At 44.3% G+C, this 20,986-nt stretch overlaps 2 protein-coding genes across 4 annotated transcripts in view; one reads left to right on the forward strand and one right to left on the reverse strand.

Annotated features, from left to right (window-relative positions):
- Positions 1 to 10,749: 10,749 nt before the first annotated feature.
- Positions 10,750 to 16,558, forward strand: LOC115116571 (fibrinogen-like protein 1). The gene is made up of 7 exons (XM_065003736.1): positions 10,750 to 11,005; positions 11,423 to 11,591; positions 11,837 to 11,996; positions 12,478 to 12,572; positions 13,100 to 13,188; positions 14,746 to 14,942; positions 15,753 to 16,558. Exons 1-7 carry the CDS (start codon positions 10,922 to 10,924, stop codon positions 15,916 to 15,918), a joined length of 960 nt encoding a protein of 319 aa, XP_064859808.1. The 5' UTR covers positions 10,750 to 10,921; the 3' UTR covers positions 15,919 to 16,558.
- A 1,181-nt stretch (positions 16,559 to 17,739) lies between these two features.
- LOC115120570 (microtubule-associated tumor suppressor candidate 2 homolog) overlaps positions 17,740 to 20,986 on the reverse strand; it is a 105,209-nt gene continuing 101,962 nt past the window's right edge. For all 3 annotated transcript variants that reach the window (XM_065003733.1, XM_065003735.1, XM_065003734.1), the window contains exons 14-15: positions 20,183 to 20,280; positions 17,740 to 18,452 (exon numbers count right to left, since the gene is read on the reverse strand). In XM_065003733.1, coding sequence (XP_064859805.1) covers positions 18,236 to 18,452; positions 20,183 to 20,280 — 315 coding nt within the window. In that variant the 3' untranslated portion in view covers positions 17,740 to 18,235. The remainder of the gene's footprint in view (positions 18,453 to 20,182; positions 20,281 to 20,986) is intronic.

A 20,986-nucleotide genomic window follows, 5' to 3' on the forward strand; every position in this document is an offset into this window, starting at 1 on the left:
CGAGCTACCAGTAACTCGCAGCCCACCTATGAGTAGCTCGACAAGCAATTAATGTGTTCCATTGCAAAGCTACTATCTAATCAAAGCCACATTGACATTATCCCACCCCTGGTTAGCCAGTTTTGGCTTAAAAAGACAAACGTAACACAATATCTGCCAATTAATTTCCAGCACAATTTTTTTTCCAGAAGTCACAATTGTTCTTCTGATGTGATTTGAGGATTGCTCGTTGTTCCTCTATGAATAATTGTAATATTGAGTAAAACATATATATCTATTTTTTTTAATTCTTGGTATATTGACAGAAAACGGATATTGTACACCAAGGACCCAGGGAAGAGTTGCAGGGTAGAGGAGAATCAAATAATGTGCTATAAATTGTGTAGCTCGAGAAATGTTTAGTTTTGTTAAGTATCTATCATGCTCGAAAAGTTTAGAGGCCCCTGCCCAAGACATTCACTGCGGATTATACCATGTGTTTACGGTAAATTAAAATGTACGTTAAAACGTCATCATTAAGCGACACCGACCATGGCTATTATTGTAATTTATGAAAACAATAATTCGCTTTTTGTTTTGAATTTAATGTTAGGGTAAAGGTTAGTGTTATGTTTAAAATCAGATTTTATGAAGATAAATTGTAGAAATAGGCGCGGTTTAGCCATCCAAGTGGGGTGCTTCATTTTGGTAGTAGTGAAGGAGTAACGTTAGTTAACTACCTACTACGGATTCCATGGACTGCAGTGGTTCAACTCAAACTTAATCTGACTGAGTCATACTACGGAAAAAAACAGCGAGACACTGTGATGAGACCGTGCTTCCTGCCTGCCAACGGACTTTCTCTCCCCGATTGACCACCTCCCTCAGATGACCACTTAAACCATGAACTTTCTAATGACTTGTTTTTATAAATTACAGTGTTTGTCTTTTTTTTGTGCGATTTGAGATTATTTCAAAATGCGCTATGTAAATAGAATAAATTATGAGTTTGTGGCTGTTGTAACTAACTTTAGTGAAAACCCATGTAAACCAGCCTTTCTTAAAGTATGGGTCGCGGACCTGTTAATGTTGGGTCGCGACGTGTCAGAGTAAATGTATAATTATGTAATGAATTACTGGAATTGATTTGGCCAAGTGCAACTGCGGTCTCTGTTTAGTGCGCTCTCTGTTTAGCAGCGCTCTCAGTTTAGCAACGGTCTCTGCTTAGTTTATCACCTGTTTGTGTGGAAGATGCCCATGTGCTTCGCGGTTTACCTGATCTTTTTTCTTGAAGATCCCTCCGCGACCCACAAGCTGCTGCGCTGTCTTTCAGCGGCAGATGATGCGCTGTGGTTCAGCGGCGGATGATGCGCTGTCGTTCAGCGGCGGATGATGCGTTGTCGTTCAGCGGCGGATGATGCGCTGTCGTTCAGCGGCGGATGATGCGCTGTGGTTCAGCGGCGGATGATGCGCTGTGGTTCAGCGGCGGATGATGCGCTGTGGTTCAGCGGCAGATGATGCGCTGTGGTTCAGCGGCGGATGATGCGCCGTGGTTCAGCGGCAGATGATGCGCGGTGGTTCAGCGGCAGATGATGCGCGGTGGTTGAGCGGCGGATGATGCGCTGTCGTTCAAATTGACTCATGCTAGCAACAAGTTCTGACTGAGCGCAATCGTCATGAGAAGCCAATACACCGATGAGTTTCTCGCTCTGTCATACAAACTTTGAGAAATAAGGAGGACCTCCCTCAATGTGTTTTGTGCGGGAAAGTTCTTAGTAATGAGTCAATCAAAACGAACAAATTCATATAACGACACGTTATACCCAGGGAATTATTTCAGAACAGGGCAGAATGCTTCAGGAAACAGTGCTTCGACTGTGGGAAAGTAAATCCGCTAGCAAGGCATTGTTGTCATTTTATAACAGGTGATGATAAGCAGAAATAAGGGAGTACTATCTCTCATACTAGTAGATGTGAGTTTCTCTTTCAAACAATCCCCTGGCCTTGTACACAGCTAATAGCTACCGTTAGCCAAAGCATGCTAGCTAGCTACTGATAGTGCAACCCTAACAGTACAGATGAAGATGAACAATTATCAGGCCCACTACAATTTACTGTAGAAATTATTGTTGAAAACAGGTCTAGGTTGGAACTGTTGCTGTTAAAATACAAGTCATAATTTTTATTCTGAACTGAAAGAAACTGATTGAAGCGAGATACTTTTTGAGGCAAACACACACACAGTTCTGGGTTGCTCAACTACAGCAGGAAGCGGTCTCCTGCCTAACTGAGAAAGCAGTAGTTTTTCTGGTCCAGTTTGGCACCACATACCCATGTCAGTCAGGGTTCTCAACTCTGGGTTACTTAAAAAACAAGTACATAAAACAAAAACCATTTCCAATGCTAAGCAGTGTTGCACTGTCAAAAACATCCCAGAATAGACATGCTTGTTGAAAACTGTGTATTTTCTGCTCTACATCCGTGTGATTGTTTTTTGAAATATTTTTTATTTAAATTGAACCTTTTTATTTAAATAGGCAAGTCAATTAAGAACTAATTCTTATTTACAATGACGGCCTACCCCGGCCAAACCTGGACGATGCTGGGATAATTGTGCGCCTCCCTATGGGACTCCCAATCACGGCCGGATGTTATACAGCCTAGATCAATCAGTTTATTCCAGTTCAGAATAAAAGTTATGACTTCTGTTTTAACAGCAACAGCTCCAACCTAGACTGTCTTTCGGCAATCATTTCTACAGTAAGATGTACAGTAGGCCTGAACATTTTATCTGTACTGTTACTTAGGGTTGCACAAAAATCCTGCTTGTCTGTTCTGTTATGTATCTGTGTGATGTGATCAATCAGTTTGTTCCAGTTCAGAATTACAATGATTTATTTAATTTTAACAGCAACAGTTCCAACCTAGACAGATATGTAAGAGTTTTTAATGGGTGAAAATAGACATGAATAGCTATTTATATGGTAATTTAATTTCATTGTTATTTGTTTTTGTCTATATTGCATTTGTTTTAGGCATAAGGGCAATGAAATGTACCAATATTTACATATAGTTGCATATGTTCCTAAACTTGGGTCCCAGGAAAACATCATTTCTAATTTGGGTCTCAGGCTGAAAAAGTGTAAGAACCTCTGATGTAAACAATCAACAGTCTACTTTGTACGAGTTTTCAGCCAAACAGGACAGGTTTCATTCATAAACTGATTGTTTGGTAACATTATTTTGATGTTCAGATGGAATCACGTTCTGGTTGTATCGGATTCAGACTGCATCTTGCAACACAGGTAGCGTCGATCATGGAGATGTTGAGCGAAACCGCCGCAGCAGAAATCTGCAAACTCTTTGAGGATGGCTCCTCCAATTCATATTTGGAAATAAAGCAAAACATGGCTCAAGAAATACAATGCTATGAAAGAAGAATTAAACATTAATTGAAAGTATTCGAAACGAGAATGGAAGGACTACTTGCCACACGGGCAGAGTGACAAAACTAACATTCGGTTAGCCGACTACACTAAATTCCGAGATTCATGATGGAGTTGAGTGGCGAATATAAATTCCGACGTCACATAAAATACATGTTTTAAAAAATTAAAAAACAACGATTTCCTAGTCCGTACGGGAGTTGCAACGATGGGACAAGACTAACTACCAACTGGATAAAAATAAAGATTTCAGCACACAAAGTAAATGCGTGCTTGGGTGCTAAAATGCGCAGACTGGTCTCATTGACTAGACGTAACAAAGTAAACTCAAATCCGGGATACTGAAATTAGTATATGTTACATTTGGTATGGTTACATAAAATGGATTACTTAAGGCAAAAACAACGAAGGTTGCTTGTTCGAATCCCTGAGCCGGCAAGGTGGGAAAATTCAAGTTCTGCCCTTGAGCAAAGCAGTTAGCTCCCCCCACAACAACTGCTCCCCGGGCACAGATGACAGAAAAGTCAATTAAAGCAGCTCCCCGCACCTTTCTGATTCAGAGGAGTTGGGTTAAATGCTGAAGACCCATTTTGGTTGAATGCATTCAGTTGTGCAACTGGCTAGGTATCCTCTTTCCAAAAGGTCCCATGTTCGAATCTCGTCACAGGCAACTTTAGCAACTACTTATTACTGTTTAGCTACATTGCAACTCCTTAGCATGTTAGCTAACCCTTCACCTAACCTTTATAACCTAATGCCTAACCTTAATCCCTAGAGCTAGCTAACGTTAGCCACAACAAATTGGAATTCATAACATATCATACGTTTTTGCACATTCGTAACATATTGTACAAATTGCAATTTGTAACATAATGTACAAATTGCATTTTGTTGTGCTGAGTAATTCATGCTTTTTGAGGTCGTATCAGTTATACATTTGTTTGTCACAGTTCGATTTCGGTTTAGCATATTTTTTTCAACAATAAATGCATTATGAAATAATGAGATTACAATGATTTTAGCTTGTTAATGGAAATTCCAGAGTTTATAAACCCAGAGGCGCAACATTGTGAGACTTCTGGGAATTGCGAAACAGACCAGGCTGATGTTTGGTGTTTGATAAGTCATTGAGAGAAGTGAAAAATTCTTCCTTAGTTGTTAATTTTCTTGAAATCTAAAGGCACAACCTAGATTTGAGCCAACATCTTAAGTAGTTGAACATGTTATTACTCCAACCCTGTGAAAGTTTCAAACTGACACATTTAAATTTGTCATAAACAACTTTATATCAAAGGAGTGCCTTTGAGTTCACGGCCTGCACATGCGCAGTTCGGTACGAGACGACCGTTAGACCCGATGATGTGTTTCTGCGCATGAGCTTAGCTAGCAAACGTCTCCATGACGAGACCTAGAAGTGTGATCGGGGGGATTTCATACTGTATTGTCTTGGGTGTATCCTTGCAGAGATCTTTATCTGTCTGAGCCGGAAAATGTATTATGGTCATTGTAGTTAATTACCACGTTTTTGCACTAAACTAGGTTGAATATATGCTTAGTAAAATCTACAACTCCCTTCAGCCCAGCGTCCCACATAGTTCCTGAATTGATTTCTCTCTAGAGTGTAATTCAAGTAATTTAACTGACGTTGGTCAATTAGTTGTTTAATAACCGAACCCCCCCCGAAATGTTGTTAATCGCTCAGCACTAGCAATTCATAACATATAATACGAATTGTAATTCGTAACATACGATAATAAATGGATTACGGACATCCAAAAGTACATACCATAACATATCATACTAAAGGTAGTGTCTCGGATTTACGTACAGAATAATACGAAATGCTCCGAGACCACGTTGCAATGCCAGCTATTCTTTGGGTGCTGAAATTCGTAGTTTTTGATTAAAAAATATATTTTATTTGATGTCAGAGCTCCAGTCCGCCCACAATAGTCGCTGCTCAACTCCATCGTACGTCTTGGAGTTGAGTTTAGTCGTCTACTGTGCGTGTACCCTATCTGGCTTGCTACCAATGAACTTGCCAGACCCATTGAATGCACCCCCAAAAGTCAAAATTTGTCCTTGATAAGATGGAAAGAATGAAAATCAGCAGCAGATTTCTAGGTCAGCACAGGATTCGAGGTCCAGATTTTGAATGAGCTAGAACCATGAACTCCAGTGTCCCAGCATAGTAGATCTGAGTAACAGAATGTTGAGTTGGCTACCACTTGCATGCTAACTTAATCTAACGATATATTTATTAACCAAACAACCACATCTGATCATTGGTCAGGTGGTTGGAAGTTGTAGTTTGTGACATAGATTCACTCACTCATTTGTCATCATTCTGACAGAGAATGGCAATGTCCCACTTTCTCCAGGAGAGGGAATCCTCTGCATGCAAACTTGCAATTTGACTGAGGATGAGCACAACACTTTTAGAATGCACTGTGCTGGTGAGCCCACTACATCACTTTATATGACTATCCATAATATTCCACTTGAAAATATCAGAATAATATTCCTGAATTAAAAACTGTTGTTTATTTCTACAGGAGGCAAGCGCCAAATTGCCAGCAGTCAAACAAGAGCATGCTGCATGTTGGGACGGTATTCATGAAATGGACACAATGAGCCGTGGGACCAACACTGCTCTCAAGTCAGAGGCAGACACTGAGGGAATGATCCAGAAAAAACAGCAGTCAGGAGCTGAACACAGTGAAAGTGTCTTCCTAAGTCTGAACCCGATTGTTTGAATTCGGCCTCTCTGCCCCAGACGCCGAAGACTCCTCGTGTTCCTACGCCACAGACACCAGAAGACAGTCGACGCAGTTCTCAGACACCCCAGCGAGAGCAGCACCGCCGGCAGCATAGCTCCAATACAGATTCCCCCAAGACAGGCAAGGAATCGCTACACTGCAAACAATGAGGCAAGACTTTAAGCCAACACCCAGTGCTAGAGGCACATGAAAGAGTGCGCTCAGGGGAGAAGACGTATATGTGTGAAACGTGCGGCAGGGGAGAAGACGTATATGTGTGAAGCGTGCGGCAATGGAGAAGACGTATATGTGTGAAGCGTGCGGCAATGGAGAAGACGTATATGTGTGAAGCGTGCGGCAATGGAGAAGACGTATATGTGTGAAGCGTGCGGCAGGGGAGAAGACGTATATGTGTGAAGCGTGCGGCAGGGGAGAAGACGTATATGTGTGAAGCGTGCGGCAGGGGAGAAGACGTATATGTGTGAAGCGTGCAGCAGGGGAGAAGACGTATATGTGTGAAGCGGCGGCAGGGGAGAAGACGTATATGTGTGAAGCGTGCGGCAGGGGAGAAGACGTATATGTGTGAAGCGTGCGGCAGGGGAGAAGACGTATATGTGTGAAGCGTGCGGCAGGGGAGAAGACGTATATGTGTGAAGCGTGCGGCAGGGGAGAAGACGTATATGTGTGAAGCGTGCGGCAGGGGAGAAGACGTATATGTGTGAAGCGTGCGGCAGGGAGAAGTCGTATATGTGTGAAGCGTGCGGCAGGGGAGAAGACGTATATGTGTGAAGCGTGCGGCAGGGGAGAAGACGTATATGTGTGAAGCGTGCGGCAGGGGAGAAGACGTATATGTGTGAAGCGTGCGGCAGGGGAGAAGACGTATATGTGTGAAGCGTGCGGCAGGGGAGAAGACGATATGTGTGAAGCGTGCGGCAGGGGAGAAGACGTATATGTGTGAAGCGTGCGGCAGGGAGAAGACGTATATGTGTGAAGCGTGCGGCAGGGGGAGAAGACGTATATGTGTGAAGCGTGCGGCAGGGGAGAAGACGTATATGTGTGAAGCGTGCGGCAGGGGAGAAGACGTATATGTGTGAAGCGTGCGGCAGGGGAGAAGACGTATATGTGTGAAGCGTGCGGCAGGGGAGAAGACGTATATGTGTGAAGCGTGCGGCAGGGGAGAAGACGTATATGTGTGAAGCGTGCGGCAGGGGAGAAGACGTATATGTGTGAAGCGTGCGGCAGGGGAGAAGACGTATATGTGTGAAGCGTGCGGCAGGGGAGAAGACGTATATGTGTGAAGCGTGCGGCAGGGGAGAAGACGTATATGTGTGAAGCGTGCGGCAGGGGAGAAGACGTATATGTGTGAAGCGTGCGGCAGGGGAGAAGACGTATATGTGTGAAGCGTGCGGCAGGGGAGAAGACGTATATGTGTGAAGCGTGCAGGGGGCAGCGTGCGGGGAGAAGACGTATATGTGTGAAGCGTGCGGCAGGGGAGAAGACGTATATGTGTGAAGCGTGCGGCAGGGGAGAAGACGTATATGTGTGAAGCGTGCGGCAGGGAGAAGACGTATATGTGTGAAGCGTGCAGGGAGAAGCAGGGGAGAAGACGTATATGTGTGAAGCGTGCGGCAGGGGAGAAGACGTATATGTGTGAAGCGTGCGGCAGGGGAGAAGACGTATATGTGTGAAGCGTGCGGCAGGGGAGAAGACGTATATGTGTGAAGCGTGCGGCAGGGGAGAAGACGTATATGTGTGAAGCGTGCGGCAGGGAGAAGACGTATATGTGTGAAGCGTGCAGGGGAGGGGGAGAAGACGTATATGTGTGAAGCGTGCGGCAGGGGAGAAGACGTATATGTGTGAAGCGTGCGGCAGGGGAGAAGACGTATATGTGTGAAGCGTGCGGCAGGGAGAAGACGTATATGTGTGAAGCGTGCGGCAGGGAGAAGACGTATATGTGTGAAGCGTGCGGCAGGGGAGAAGACGTATATGTGTGAAGCGTGCGGCAGGGGAGAAGACGTATATGTGTGAAGCGTGCGGCAGGGGAGAAGACGTATATGTGTGAAGCGTGCGGCAGGGGAGAAGACGTATATGTGTGAAGCGTGCGCTCAGGGGAGAAGACGTATATGTGTGAAGCGTGCGGCAGGGAGAAGACGTATATGTGTGAAGCGTGCGGCAGGGAGAAGACGTATATGTGTGAAGCGTGCGCTCAGGGGAGAAGACGTATATGTGTGAAGCGTGCGGCAGGGGAGAAGACGTATATGTGTGAAGCGTGCGGCAGGGGAGAAGATATGTGTACGTATATGTGTGAAGCAACATTTACCTAAAGTTTCACGCCGGCGAGAAGCCGTTCGTCTCCACGTTGTGTGGGAGGAAGTTCATGACCTTGAGTCACATGAACATCCATGGTAAAGGGAAGCCGGTCAAATGCTGCAAGTGCAGGAAGTGGTTCCTGGATATAGACAGCTGCCAAAAGCACCAGGTGGCACGGCACGGCACGGTGTGACCAACACCAACACTAACCTTCTCAGCTGTGACGAAAGTTGTTCGCTCTAGCCTGTCATCTGAACAGACGGAAACAGAAACAACGCCAGTCACAATGAACAACAGAATCAATGGTTGTCTGTCTCTATCTTTCTGTGTTTGTCTGTCTCTATCTTTCTGTGTTTGTCTGTCTCTATCTTTCTGTGTTTGTGTCTGTCTCTATCTTTCTGTGTTTGTGTCTGTCTCTATCTTTCTGTGTTTGTCTGTCTCTATCTTTCTGTGTTTGTGTCTGTCTCTATCTTTCTGTGTTTGCCTGTCTCTATCTTTCTGTGTTTGTCTGTCTCTATCTTTCTGTGTTTGTCTGTCTCTATCTTTCTGTGTTTGCCTGTCTCTATCTTTCTGTGTTTGTCTGTCTCTATCTTTCTGTGTTTGTCTGTCCCTCGGTCATTACGAAGAGAAGGCTGATGAACGTGATAGACTTGGTGGCTCAAGGCCTGAGTCCTTGCCTTCCATTCATGGGTTCAAATCCCATTTCTTGTGCTTTAGTGGATATTTCCACAAATGTCACTGTCAAAATGACAAAGAAAACTATTAAATGTGAAAGAGATGGTTGATCTAGGGGTCGAGGTCATGCTTTTCATCCATGAGTTATGTGTTCGAAAACCCATCTCTTTCTTTTCTGCTTTAGTCACTGAATGTCGATGTCTAAACTACAAAGAGAAGTGTAATGAGTGTGAAGGAGTCTGTGGGATCTCACCCCATTAGCACAGGGCTGTAGGTTTGAACCCAGTGCTCTGGAAGAGGGTTACCTCACCACTGAGGACTCCACTGGGGGTGGGACTGAAACACATAGAAGGGCACGATAAGTAGGTTTGGTTAAATCCTGTGGTTTCAGAACAGTAATCAGCAATGGCTGGGACAAGTAGACAACCCAATGCTTACAAGGCGAAAACTTTATGACTGAGCCAACACCTCCTTCGCTTCACTTCTCTTCCTGTGATAGAGCTAAGGAAACATTGAAGAGTCCACTAATAAGCCCATGTTGGAGCTGAAGATGACAGTCTGTTAGCTCTGTGGCACCCACACTGGGTTTCCCTGTGACCTCTACTAGTCAGGGTCAATAATGCCGGCATCAATAGGCTTTCTGTATGTCACCCAGCATCAATTGGAGGTAGCTGGAGTTGGATACATGGCATCTCTACGCCAGCCAGCTCTCCCTCAGACACTTGGAGGCCTGGTCACATCAGACAAATATCTCTGGGCAGAATCACATCAGCATGTAAACACATCTCACCTCTGGAGCGATCAGACCATTCAGGCCACACCTCTGAACACACCTTACTACAGCTCACTTTAGCTATCATGTGAACCAGTGGTATTCACATCTTACCCTATAAGGTCTAGAGCCTGCTGGTTTTCTGTTCTACCTGATAATTAATTGCGCCCACCTGGTGTCCCAGGTCTAAATCAGCCCCTGTTTGGAGGGGAAGAATGGAAAAAAACAACAGTGGAACTGGCTTGACATCCTGGGTCTGTATCCACAAAGTGTCTCAGAGTGCTGATCTGAGATCAGTTTAGCCTTTAGTTCATAATGAATAAGACTGAATGGACAGATACATTTATCAAAAACACATTCCACCAAATATTAATATATATTTTTTTGATATGAGGAAGAAAAGCCTTATGCATGTATTTTGTTTAACTAGGCAAATCTGTTAAGAACAAATTCTTATTTACAATGACGGCCTAATTATGAAAAAAGATCTGAATCAAGCCCATTGAATTAATAGAAGTAAATCAAAACTAGAGCTAAAACATGAAACAAGGGGAATGTTGACTTTAGGCAGGGAAAGTTACAAGTCGTTGAACTCAAATAAGAGTCTGAAGGGCCATGTTTAAGAGGACGCCAGTAAAAGGTGGTATTGTATCACCAGTTGGGTTATGAGAAGGGAGGATAGATAGAGGGAAGACACTACAAAAGGCAGCCCTCTTCCTACGCAATAGACCACTAGACACAACAAGGTTTAATCAGAAGGTCAATGGCCAGACTATGGTGGGAAGTCACTAGTCATTTTTCAAAGTACAGCAGAACACTCGTGCTGACTCCGATGTTTAGACACTAGTGTTGTGTGTCCCAAATGGAACCCTATTCCTTATATAGTGTACTACTACTGACCAGGTGCCATTTGGGATGCAGTCAGTGTCTTCCATGGTGGGTTGTCAGAGGGTAGGGTGAACAGAGCGTCAGTAACACTGATGGTTGAACATAGCTCACACGCCATGGCAGGAGCGTCCACCATAGTAGTTTTGGGGCTTTTGTTCCTCACGGAATGCCACTCGGTAAGATTTATTTACATTTTGATTGGCTTTGGTTCATATTCTAATTCTACTTCCTTAACACCCACATACATTGTGATGATGACATTTTATGTGCCAGTTTGGTGTATTCTGCATCCACCTGCATGTATGTTTGTGTGTGTGTCTGTTTGTGTGTGCATGCATCGTCTGTCTCTGCATCCAAATATAGTTCATATCAGATTACATCATAACAGGTTTCTGTATTTATGTTATTGTTTAATGTACTGAGATTAGCATTTGTAGGCTAACATAAAATTAACAAACTTGTTCCTTTATCTTGAAAACTGTGATAGAACGGATCATTCTGATGACTTAAAAAACACAGTTTTGTTAAATGAGTTGTATAGCCTGAGAGAGTGAACAGGATCCCCCTCTCCCCCTGTCCGTCCTGTCCACTAGGCCCCAGTGCAGTGTGGGGAGATGGTGGGGCGTCTGCAGGCTGAGATGGAGTACCTGGTGAGGGTGATCAACGATCAGCACCACTACATCCAGGGGCTTCACTTCAGCCAGGCCCAGAAGCTGCCCCAGATCCCCCAGACACACCTCCAGACTGAGGGCCAGTACAAAGGTCAGGCAAGGGGTAGAACCCCATAGCTCCTTCTGTTAATGTGGAATTCTATGGGTAGAACATAGAATGAATGGAATGTCTTTTTACTGAACTGGATTTAGTTTTTTTGTGTGATTCATGTTTGATTAGCTACTCAATTTAGTTTTTAAAACAGACATAAATATTGAAAGATAATGCGCTGTATAAGGAATGGATTGGGTGCCATTTGGTGTGCAAGCACTGTAACCATGTCCTCTGTGTGTTAGACTGTGCTGAGATCTTTAAGGATGGGAACTCCGTTAGTGGCCTGTATATGATCAGACCGGACCAGGCTCCCTCCTCCTTCATGGTGTTCTGTGACATGAGTGATGGAGGAGGCTGGACTGTCATCCAGAGGAGAAAGGACGGAACAGAGTCCTTCGACAGGTAGGTGGAAAGAAAACGTGTGATAAAAGGGCCTAAAGTGGCTACATTTAAGACCTACACGTCTCCTGTAAGACCTTATGACCTGTGAACCGCACCAGATACAGACAACATCATGGTGTCATCATACTCTTTATAATGTGATCTAACTGATGGAATATGTCCAGACTCTGACTTACACATTCACATTCATTTATTCAACACTATAATTATGAATATCTCAAAACAACATTTTTTGATTTAAAACAAATGTTAAAGACATTGTTTGGAACAATATACCCTACAAGTACATCATATTTCCAGAGTGGGCACTTTGGTACTTTTAATGATATAACTCAAACATCCTTCCTCCCAATTACATTTTTGTGAGAATTGCCAAAACAATCTGAGATACTAAAACATTTTCCGCTCCCGCTGGCGTGCAATCTCGTTGGTTTCAGGTTTAGCATCACGTGCATGTGGGTGTGTCTCCCTCCCTCTACAGAGCGTGGGTGGAGTATAAGCATGGTTTTGGAGACAGCAAGTCAGACGGAGAGTTCTGGCTAGGGAACGACCCCCTACACTACCTCACCTCTCAAGGTGAAGAGGAAAACCTACAACTAGGGCCAAGAGTTTTTCCCCACCACTTGATCTGACCAGGAAAAACTCCCGGCCCCTAGGAACAGGCTGTAATAGTAATATGACCCAGAGATTTTCCTGGCCTTAGTCAGGTTATAACTAGGACATAGAGTTTTCCTAGTCAGGTAACAAGTCTTGGCTAGAAAAAACATCTAAAAGGCATGTGGCCAAATTCACATGGAATGTACCTAATAATGACAATGAATTGCTTTTATATTAGAGAGAGCTTAAAGAGCCCAATTTCCAACTTGAGATAAGTTGACTTAAAATGGACTCAAGTCCAAAAATGTTGACATAAGTCAATCTTTTATTGGCTTAAGTCCTTGTTAAGTTCACTTATCTCAAGTCTGATCATGGCCCTGAGTGCTTTACATTGTACGAGGCCACAGCAACTCAACTCATCCACCACCACTACTGTCTCACCCACCTGGGTGACAATCGGTGGCCATTTTGGCTCTTTATGACCGGTATTTGACTCTGTTTTCTAGGCGACTACAACCTAAAGATCAACATGGAGGACTTTGACGAAAACCAGCGCTTCGCCAAGTACAAAAACATGAAAGTTGATGATGAAAAGGTACACGTGAACACAACACCACGGTCTTCACAGCAGACATTCCTCACATGGAACAGACACGGTTTTGCCATAACATTGGGTGTCACTATTTTGTCTACTCTTGTTCAAACTGTACAAAAGGCAGTTGAGATCTTGATAGAACGTAAAGAACAAGAACGTTTGTAGTATCTCTCCTTCGTCTTTTTTAGGGAAGGACCCGTGAGTAAGTATTTCACTGTTAGTCTACACCTGTTGTTTCTCTCTGTGTTGTTGGGAAGGACCAGTGAGTAAGTATTTCACTGTTAGTCTACACCTGTTGTTTCTCTCTGCATTGTTGGGAAGGACCAGTGAGTAAGTATTTCACTGTTAGTCTACACCTGTTGTTTCTCTCTGTGTTGTTGGGAAGGACCGGTGAGTAAGTATTTCACTGTTAGTCTACACCTGTTGTTTCTCTCTGCATTGTTGGGAAGGACCGGTGAGTAAGTATTTCACTGTTAGTCTACACCTGTTGTTTCTCTCTGTGTTGTTGGGAAGGACCGGTGAGTAAGTATTTCACTGTTAGGTCTACACCTGTTGTTTCTCTCTGCATTGTTGGGAAGGACCGGTGAGTAAGTATTTCACTGTTAGTCTACACCTGTTGTTTCTCTCTGCATTGTTGGGAAGGACCGGTGAGTAAGTATTTCACTGTTAGTCTACACCTGTTGTTTCTCTCTGCATTGTTGGGAAGGACCAGTGAGTCTACACCTTCTCTCTGCGTTGTTGGGAAGCGGTGAGTAAGTATTTCACTGTTAGTCTACACCTGTTGTTTCTCTCTGCATTGTTGGGAAGGACCGGTGTGAGTAAGTATTTCACTGTTAGTCTACACCTGTTGTTTCTCTCTGCATTGTTGGGAAGGACCGGTGAGTAGTATTTCATGTTTCTACACCTGTTGTCTATCACTCCTGGTCATGGGAAGGACCTGATTATTTCACTGTTAGGTCTACACCTGTTGTTTCTCTCTACACTTGTTGGGAATTGTGAGTAAGTATTTCACTGTTAGTCTACACCTGTTGTTTCTCTCTGTGTTGTTGGGAAGGACCAGTGAGTAAGTATTTCACTGTTAGTCTACACCTGTTGTTTACGAAGCATGGGACAAATACAATGTGATTTGAATGTCCTTGAGCAAAAGGTCCTGGGGAAAACCAGCAATCCTCTTCATTCACCTTCTCAGCAGTTTTCAAAAAGAGACATCTCAGCAGTGCTCTGTTTAGGAGAACATTGACTGTGTTACAGTATAAGCATGTTTACATACCTTGGTCTATCACTCCTGGTCATCAGCCTATTACCTAAAGTTGTGGTGCCTTTTACACTTGGTGTGGGGAATTGTGGCCCAGGACTTCTGCAGTGTGTGCACATCAATGTAGGCATTTGTTTGAGGTCTAAATTGAAGACTACAATTAGTTGAAATTTGAGATCAGGTGTTAGGTTAAAGGGGATAGTTCAGTGATTTTACATAGTTAAATATTCAAAATCACTGAATTATTTCCCCATAAAATACTTAAAAAGTTACTCCCTAAAATACTCCTCTTCCCCCTCCAGAACCAGTATAAGCTTCATCTGGGTGAGTACACTGGCAATGCGGGGGACGCCCTCTCCGAAGCCCACTCCCATCCCAGTGGGCAGTGGAACAGTCTAGGGGCCAGTCAACTGGGAGTCAAGTTCAGTACCTACGACCATCCCAACAAGGACGATGAGAAGTGTATACGCCATGACATGTCAGGCTGGTGGTTCAGCAAGTATGACCTTCTGCATTACTGTGGAGATTTAGTAACCTCTGAACAGAGTATTGACCTTCTGCATTACTGTGGAGATTTAGTAACCTCTGAACAGAGTATTGGCCTTCTGTATTACTGTGGAGATTTAGTAACCTCTGAACAACAGAGTATTGACCTTCTGCATTACTGTGGAGATTCAGTAACCTCTGAACAACAGAGTATTGACCTTCTGCATTACTGTGGAGATTCAGTAACCTCTCAACAGAGTATTGGCCTTCTGTATTACTGTGGAGATTCAGTAACCTCTCAACAGAGTATTGGCCTTCTGTATTACTGTGGAGATTCAGTAACCTCTGAACAACAGAGTATTGGCCTTCTGTATTACTGTGGAGATTTAGTAACCTCTGAACTACAGAGTATTGACCTTCTGCATTATGATATTTATGCCTCTAACTTTCTCACTAATCATTATTCACGATTCATTCACAATTATCGTAATCATTATCGTAATCATGGTAGCATCCACATTAATGAAGAATTGTTGAGAAATATTATATTCTTATTTACATTAAAAAGTGACTCTAAAATGACAATACATGATTTGCCCTTCTTTTCTATTGGGCACAACATAATCTGAAAACAACCAAAACAAATCAACCAATGGTTGCGTGCCATCGACAGTGTTATTGACTGATAGATTGCTATAACATATATGGTTAGCTGGTAAAATATGTATCCAGGAGTTGTAAGATCTGGCAATGTCCAAGCAATGGAACGCGACCTTCTACTATGAATCTCAGATGTTGGTGTCATTCTGCGTCTCTCCACCAGGTGTGAGTCTGGCAACTTGAACGGTCACTACTACAACTGGCCGTACCAAGCGGTGATGGATGACGGGGTGGTCTGGTACACCTGGCACGGCTGGTGGTATTCAATCAAATCCGTAGTCATGATGATCCGGGCCTCCGACGTCCATCCGGCTGGATCTGATGTCTAACTGACCAGAACGCCAGACGACATCGATCCTGTTAAGAGTTTTGCCTCAATTAGGATCGGCTGAAGGAGGTGTTACATCATAGAGAACATTCAATCACAACAATCTTGATGCTAATTGAGGTAAAACAGTAATTCTGCTCATAGATTATTAAAGGATTACATTTATTTTCATCGTCAATTGCAGACCAAAAATGTATTTAAGCTTTTAACCCAACCCCTTTGAATCAGAGAGGTGTGGGGGGCTGCCACATTGGGTGCCAGAGGAGCTGTTGTCCATTCCAACTGGCAACCTTTTGGTTATTTGCCCAACGTTTTAACTTGCTAGGCCACCTGCTGCAAGCCCATATGCATGTGATCTACACATCCAGCCCAAAGCAGGAGGTTTAAAACATACTTTCTTAGTCGCCAATGTCCCGGAGCAGGTCTTTCACTGTTAAAAATAACAACGTGAATGTGACTGTTGGCCGATTTTTACATGTTTTTCTTTTATAAATAATGGTACAATGTGTGTACAATTGTGTACTTTCTACTCAAATAATTTCCGATTGTGACTCAATTTTAATAAAATGTTAACTATGATCAACTCTTACTTTAACAGAAATATTGCCTATATTTCCCCCCCAGAGTTCTCACTTGCAACCAGACTCGGCACGTTCCAGGTCGTTCTCGCTGGGCACGTTCCAGGTCGTTCTCGCTGGGCACGTTCCAATCCAACGTTCCAATCTCAAAAGAAACTGCTCTATCATATAAATGGGCTTCCTCAGACAAACAGTTTTCCAGACATTGAGATCTAATCTACTGCACAGATCCACTGCACTAAAGACAACCTGGAACACTGTGCCCCCCCTGTGTTTTAAGCCAACCCTTAAAACATTCACTAGTTTCTACCTGTTAATACTGCAGCCAGAGATAACAGACACTAGACATGACTGAATAGTGTGCAAATAACCAGTAGTACATTACAGAGAGACAGAGCACCAAAACCTCACCAGTGAAAAGAGAGTGTATTACTTCCATGTTAAAGCACAGTAGAGTGGTCGTAGAGGAGATTTGAGGCCATTGAGGTAGGTGTTAAATGGGTGATCTGTGCCCTCCAGGGTGGATTCCTTTCTCTAGGTACTACTGCACAACAACAGGATTGAGCGTGCGCACACACACACACACTCTGCTTTGACATAGCGGTCAATCATTTTGACAGGTAAAAGACTTGTGTGTGTGTGTGTGTATAACCAATCTCTTCCAATGTATCACATTATACAAATACCTATATGTCCCTAATCATATCCACTATTTAATGATGTATTTATAGAGGGATAATAAATATAACATTGACGTAGATTTTTTAATTTTTTATCGTTTGTTTATTTACCTTTTAAAATGAAACAAAATGATGGTCAGTTTGAGGCATTCTTGGAGACGTGGGGAGGTTTGAGAGAACGTTGGCTCAACACAACGTTGTGGAGTTTTGGATCGGGAACATTCTGAGCGATACAGCACAGAAGGGTAAATACATTCCACACTTTTATTACGGTAGAGAGATGAAGGGTTGGGATTAAAGTTCACTTTAACTGAATATCCGCGACCAGATAGAGACTGTTTATACAACGGGTCAAAAGCTTGTTGGATAAAGCTCTGCTCTTCAATAAGTCACCCTAAAAGTCTCTACCAAAGATGGTGGATAAATTAAGATGCCCCACTCGGGCCATTTACCATAGATTTTTTTTTCATTGACTGTATATGAACCAGAAAAAAAGGGAATGCGATGTCTCACTTCCACTTCCGTCTCTGGCCTATACCATTTTAACATTTTCAAAACTGCATCCAAGGTTTTTCGCACAAACTTTATTCGGGGAGCGGGGAACACAATGCACAAATAAAAGAAGGAGAATCAAAACGAGCTGAGAAGCTATGTACAAACCCTGAGGTTTAAGTTGCCTGTTCTTTCTCTCTGCTGAGGGGAAAAAAGTGAGAGAAATCAGGCAGAAAAGAACGAAGGCAGAATTGTCCCACGCTTTAAGTAAGTGCATCTGTGCAACATTGTCTTCTCTTTCTGGGAGCAAAGAAAACGTCTGTACAAGTCATTGTGGGCAGAAGCCAAAACTGCAGCGTCATCATATGAAGTAGTCCATCCGTATTTGGAATAGCTTTGTCTCCTTGAGAGGCTGGGGTTGGTGATCTGGGGGTTAGGAGGTAAGGGACTGTAGAGGGGGGTTGTCTCTAGGGTGTGTTGGAGGGGGTATCCACACAAACACTCTCCCCACACACACTCTCTTTCTTCTCTCTCTCTCTCTCTCTCTCCCCTTGGTATCCAGTTTGGGTTATCTGCTGGGCGAGAGTGGGGCTGCGGCGGTGGGGAAGGAAGCCGAGTTGCCGGGCGAGTGGAAGGGCGAGGAGGGTGAGAGGCGGCGGGGGCTGGCCAGGTCTCCGTTGTGCAGCTTCCACAGCAGCTCCTCATTCTCCATGGAGAGACGCTTGTTGACCTTGGACTCCTTCTGCAGGGTCTGCTGCAGCATGGCCTGCTCACTGGACAACTGCCTGCAGGAGACACAGAGAGGAGAGAGAGATGTCAGAGAGGGAAGATACACACAGAGAGGAGAGAGATGTGAGAGAGGAGAGAAAGGACAGAGGAGAGAGAGGGAAGATACATACAGAGAGGAGAGAGAAGTCAGAGAGGAGAGAAAGGACAGAGAGGAGAGAGAGGGAAGATACATACAGAGAGGAGAGAGAAGTCAGAGAGGAGAGAAAGGACAGAGGAGAGAGAGGGAAGATACATACAGAGAGGAGAGAGAAGTCAGAGAGGAGAGAAAGGACAGAGGAGAGAGAGGGAAGAGAGGAGAGAGAGAGGAAGATACAGAGAGAGAGAGAGGGAAGATACAGAGAGGAGAGAGAAGTCAGAGAGGAGAGAAAGGACAGAGAGGAGAGAGAGGGAAGATGCACACAGAGAGGAGAGAGAGGTCAGAGAGGACAGAGAGGTCAGAGAGGAAAGAGAGGACAGAGAGGAGAGAGAGGAAAGATACACACAGAGCAGAGAGGACAGAGAGGAGAGACAAGTCAGAGAGGAGAGAGAGGACAGAGGACAGAGAGGGAAGATACACACAGAGAGGAGAGAGAGGACAGAGAGGGAAGATACACACAGAGAGGAGAGAGAGGAGAGAGAGGGAAGAGAGAGAGAGAGAGAGAGAGGGAAGAGAGGAGAGAGAGAGAGAGAGAGAGGAGAGAGGGAAGAGAGGAGAGAGAGGGAAGATACACAGAGAGAGGAGAGAGAGGTCAGAGAGGAAAGATACACACAGAGAGAGGATAAGTCAGAGGAGAGAGAGGACAGAGAGGAGAGAGGTCAGAGAGGAGAGAGAGGTCAGAGAGGAGAGAGAGGGAAGATACACACAGAGAGGAGAGAGGTCAGAGAGGGAAGATACACACAGAGAGAGAGAAGATAAGTCAGAGAAGAGAGAGAGGACAGAGAGGAAGAGAGGGAACAGAGGAGAGAGAGGGAGAGAGGACAGAGAGAGAGAGAGAGGGAAGATACACACAGAGAGAGAGAGAGGTCAGAGAGGGAGAGAAGATACACACAGAGAAGAGAGAGAGGGAAGATACACACAGAGAAGAGAGAGAGGGAAGATACACACAGAGAAGAGAGAGGACAGAGAGGGAAGATACACACAGAGGAGAGAGAGGACAGATAGGAGAGAGAGGTCAGAGAGGACAGAGAGGACAGATAGGAGAGAGAAGTCAGAGAGGACAGAGAGGAAGACAGAGAGAGAGAGAGAAGACAGAGAGAGAGAGGAGAGAGGAGAGACAGATGAGAGAGAGGAGAAGAGACAGAGAGAGAGAGAGATACACAGAGAGGAGAGAGGAGAGAGAGAAGTCAGAGAGGACAGAGGAGAGAGAGGTCAGAGAGGAGAGAGAGGTCAGAGAGGAGAGAGAGGTCAGAGAGAGGAGAGGGAAGATACACACAGAGGAGAGAGAGGAGAGAGAGGGAAGATACACACAGAGGAGAGAGAGGAGAGAGAGGGAAGATACACACAGAGGAGAGAGAGGAGAGAGAGGGAAGATACACACAGAGGAGAGAGAGGAGAGAGAGGAAGACGCACACAAAGTGAAGGTGGTTCACTGAACAGCCTCTATTACAGCAACACAGAGAAACGGACACATAGGAACACACACATTCTTATAACTACATTTTGCATACTAGAAACCCTGCTGGAAGGACAAATGGTGAAGATGAGGATTCTGGAGAGAGATGAGTCACTCCTCTCTGCAGTACGTACTTGGAGAGTGCGGTGTGTTTGTCCATGCGGGCCCTGTAGTCTTCGTTCTCCTGCTGGACTTTGTTCAGACGCTCCTCCAGCTTCACGTTGCTCTCCATCTGGCGCCAGACAGACAACACAAATGGAAAAGTTTAAATTAGATATTTCTCTCTCCGCTCCTGTACTTGAATCATGCCATGATAATATGTACTTGTTTGCATTTATACATTTGCTCACAGCATCGCATTAATGGAAACAAAGACTGTTCTCAGGGCAGAGGCCTATGTTTGAATCGTGTCTGGGACAATTTTAGCATTTTAGCTAACCTCTTTCCTAACCTTAACCTAATTCTCCTAACCGGCCACGTCAATTCTCCTAACCGGCCACGTCAATTCTCCTAACCGGCCACGTCAATTCTCCTAACCGGCCACGTCAATTCTCCTAACCTGCCACGTCAATTCTCCTAACCTGCCACGTCAATTCTCCTAACCTGCCACGTCAATTCTCCTAACCTGCCACGTCAATTCTCCTAACCTGCCACGTCAATTCTCCTAACCTGCCAGGTTAATTCTCCTAACCTGCCACGTCAATTCTCCTAACCTGCCAGGTTAATTCTCCTAACCTGCCAGGTTAATTCTCCTAACCTGCCACGTTAATTCTCCTGGTTAGAGTCTTGGTTTCCACTAATGCGACACAGCGATTTGCTCACTCGATCACGTGACATATGCAATGAATCTCTAATAGAAGGCTGGTGTCTGTGCTCACCATTAAACACTGATGATGGCTTGATGCACAATGAATCTCTAATAGAAGGCTGGTGTCTGT

The sequence above is a fragment of the Oncorhynchus nerka genome, linkage group LG18 (assembly GCF_034236695.1).
Source record: "Oncorhynchus nerka isolate Pitt River linkage group LG18, Oner_Uvic_2.0, whole genome shotgun sequence".
NCBI classification, from domain to species: Eukaryota; Metazoa; Chordata; class Actinopteri; order Salmoniformes; family Salmonidae; genus Oncorhynchus; species Oncorhynchus nerka.

Bases quoted from the DNA above. Each gene is read 5' to 3' on its own strand.
- LOC115116571 (XM_065003736.1), top strand. From the start codon at position 10,922: ATGGTTGAACATAGCTCACACGCCATGGCAGGAGCGTCCACCATAGTA. The intron at 11,006-11,422 runs GTAAGATTTATT...CCTGTCCACTAG, and splicing joins TCCTCACGGAATGCCACTCG to GCCCCAGTGCAGTGTGGGGA. The intron at 13,189-14,745 runs GTACACGTGAAC...TTCCCCCTCCAG, and splicing joins TGAAAGTTGATGATGAAAAG to AACCAGTATAAGCTTCATCT.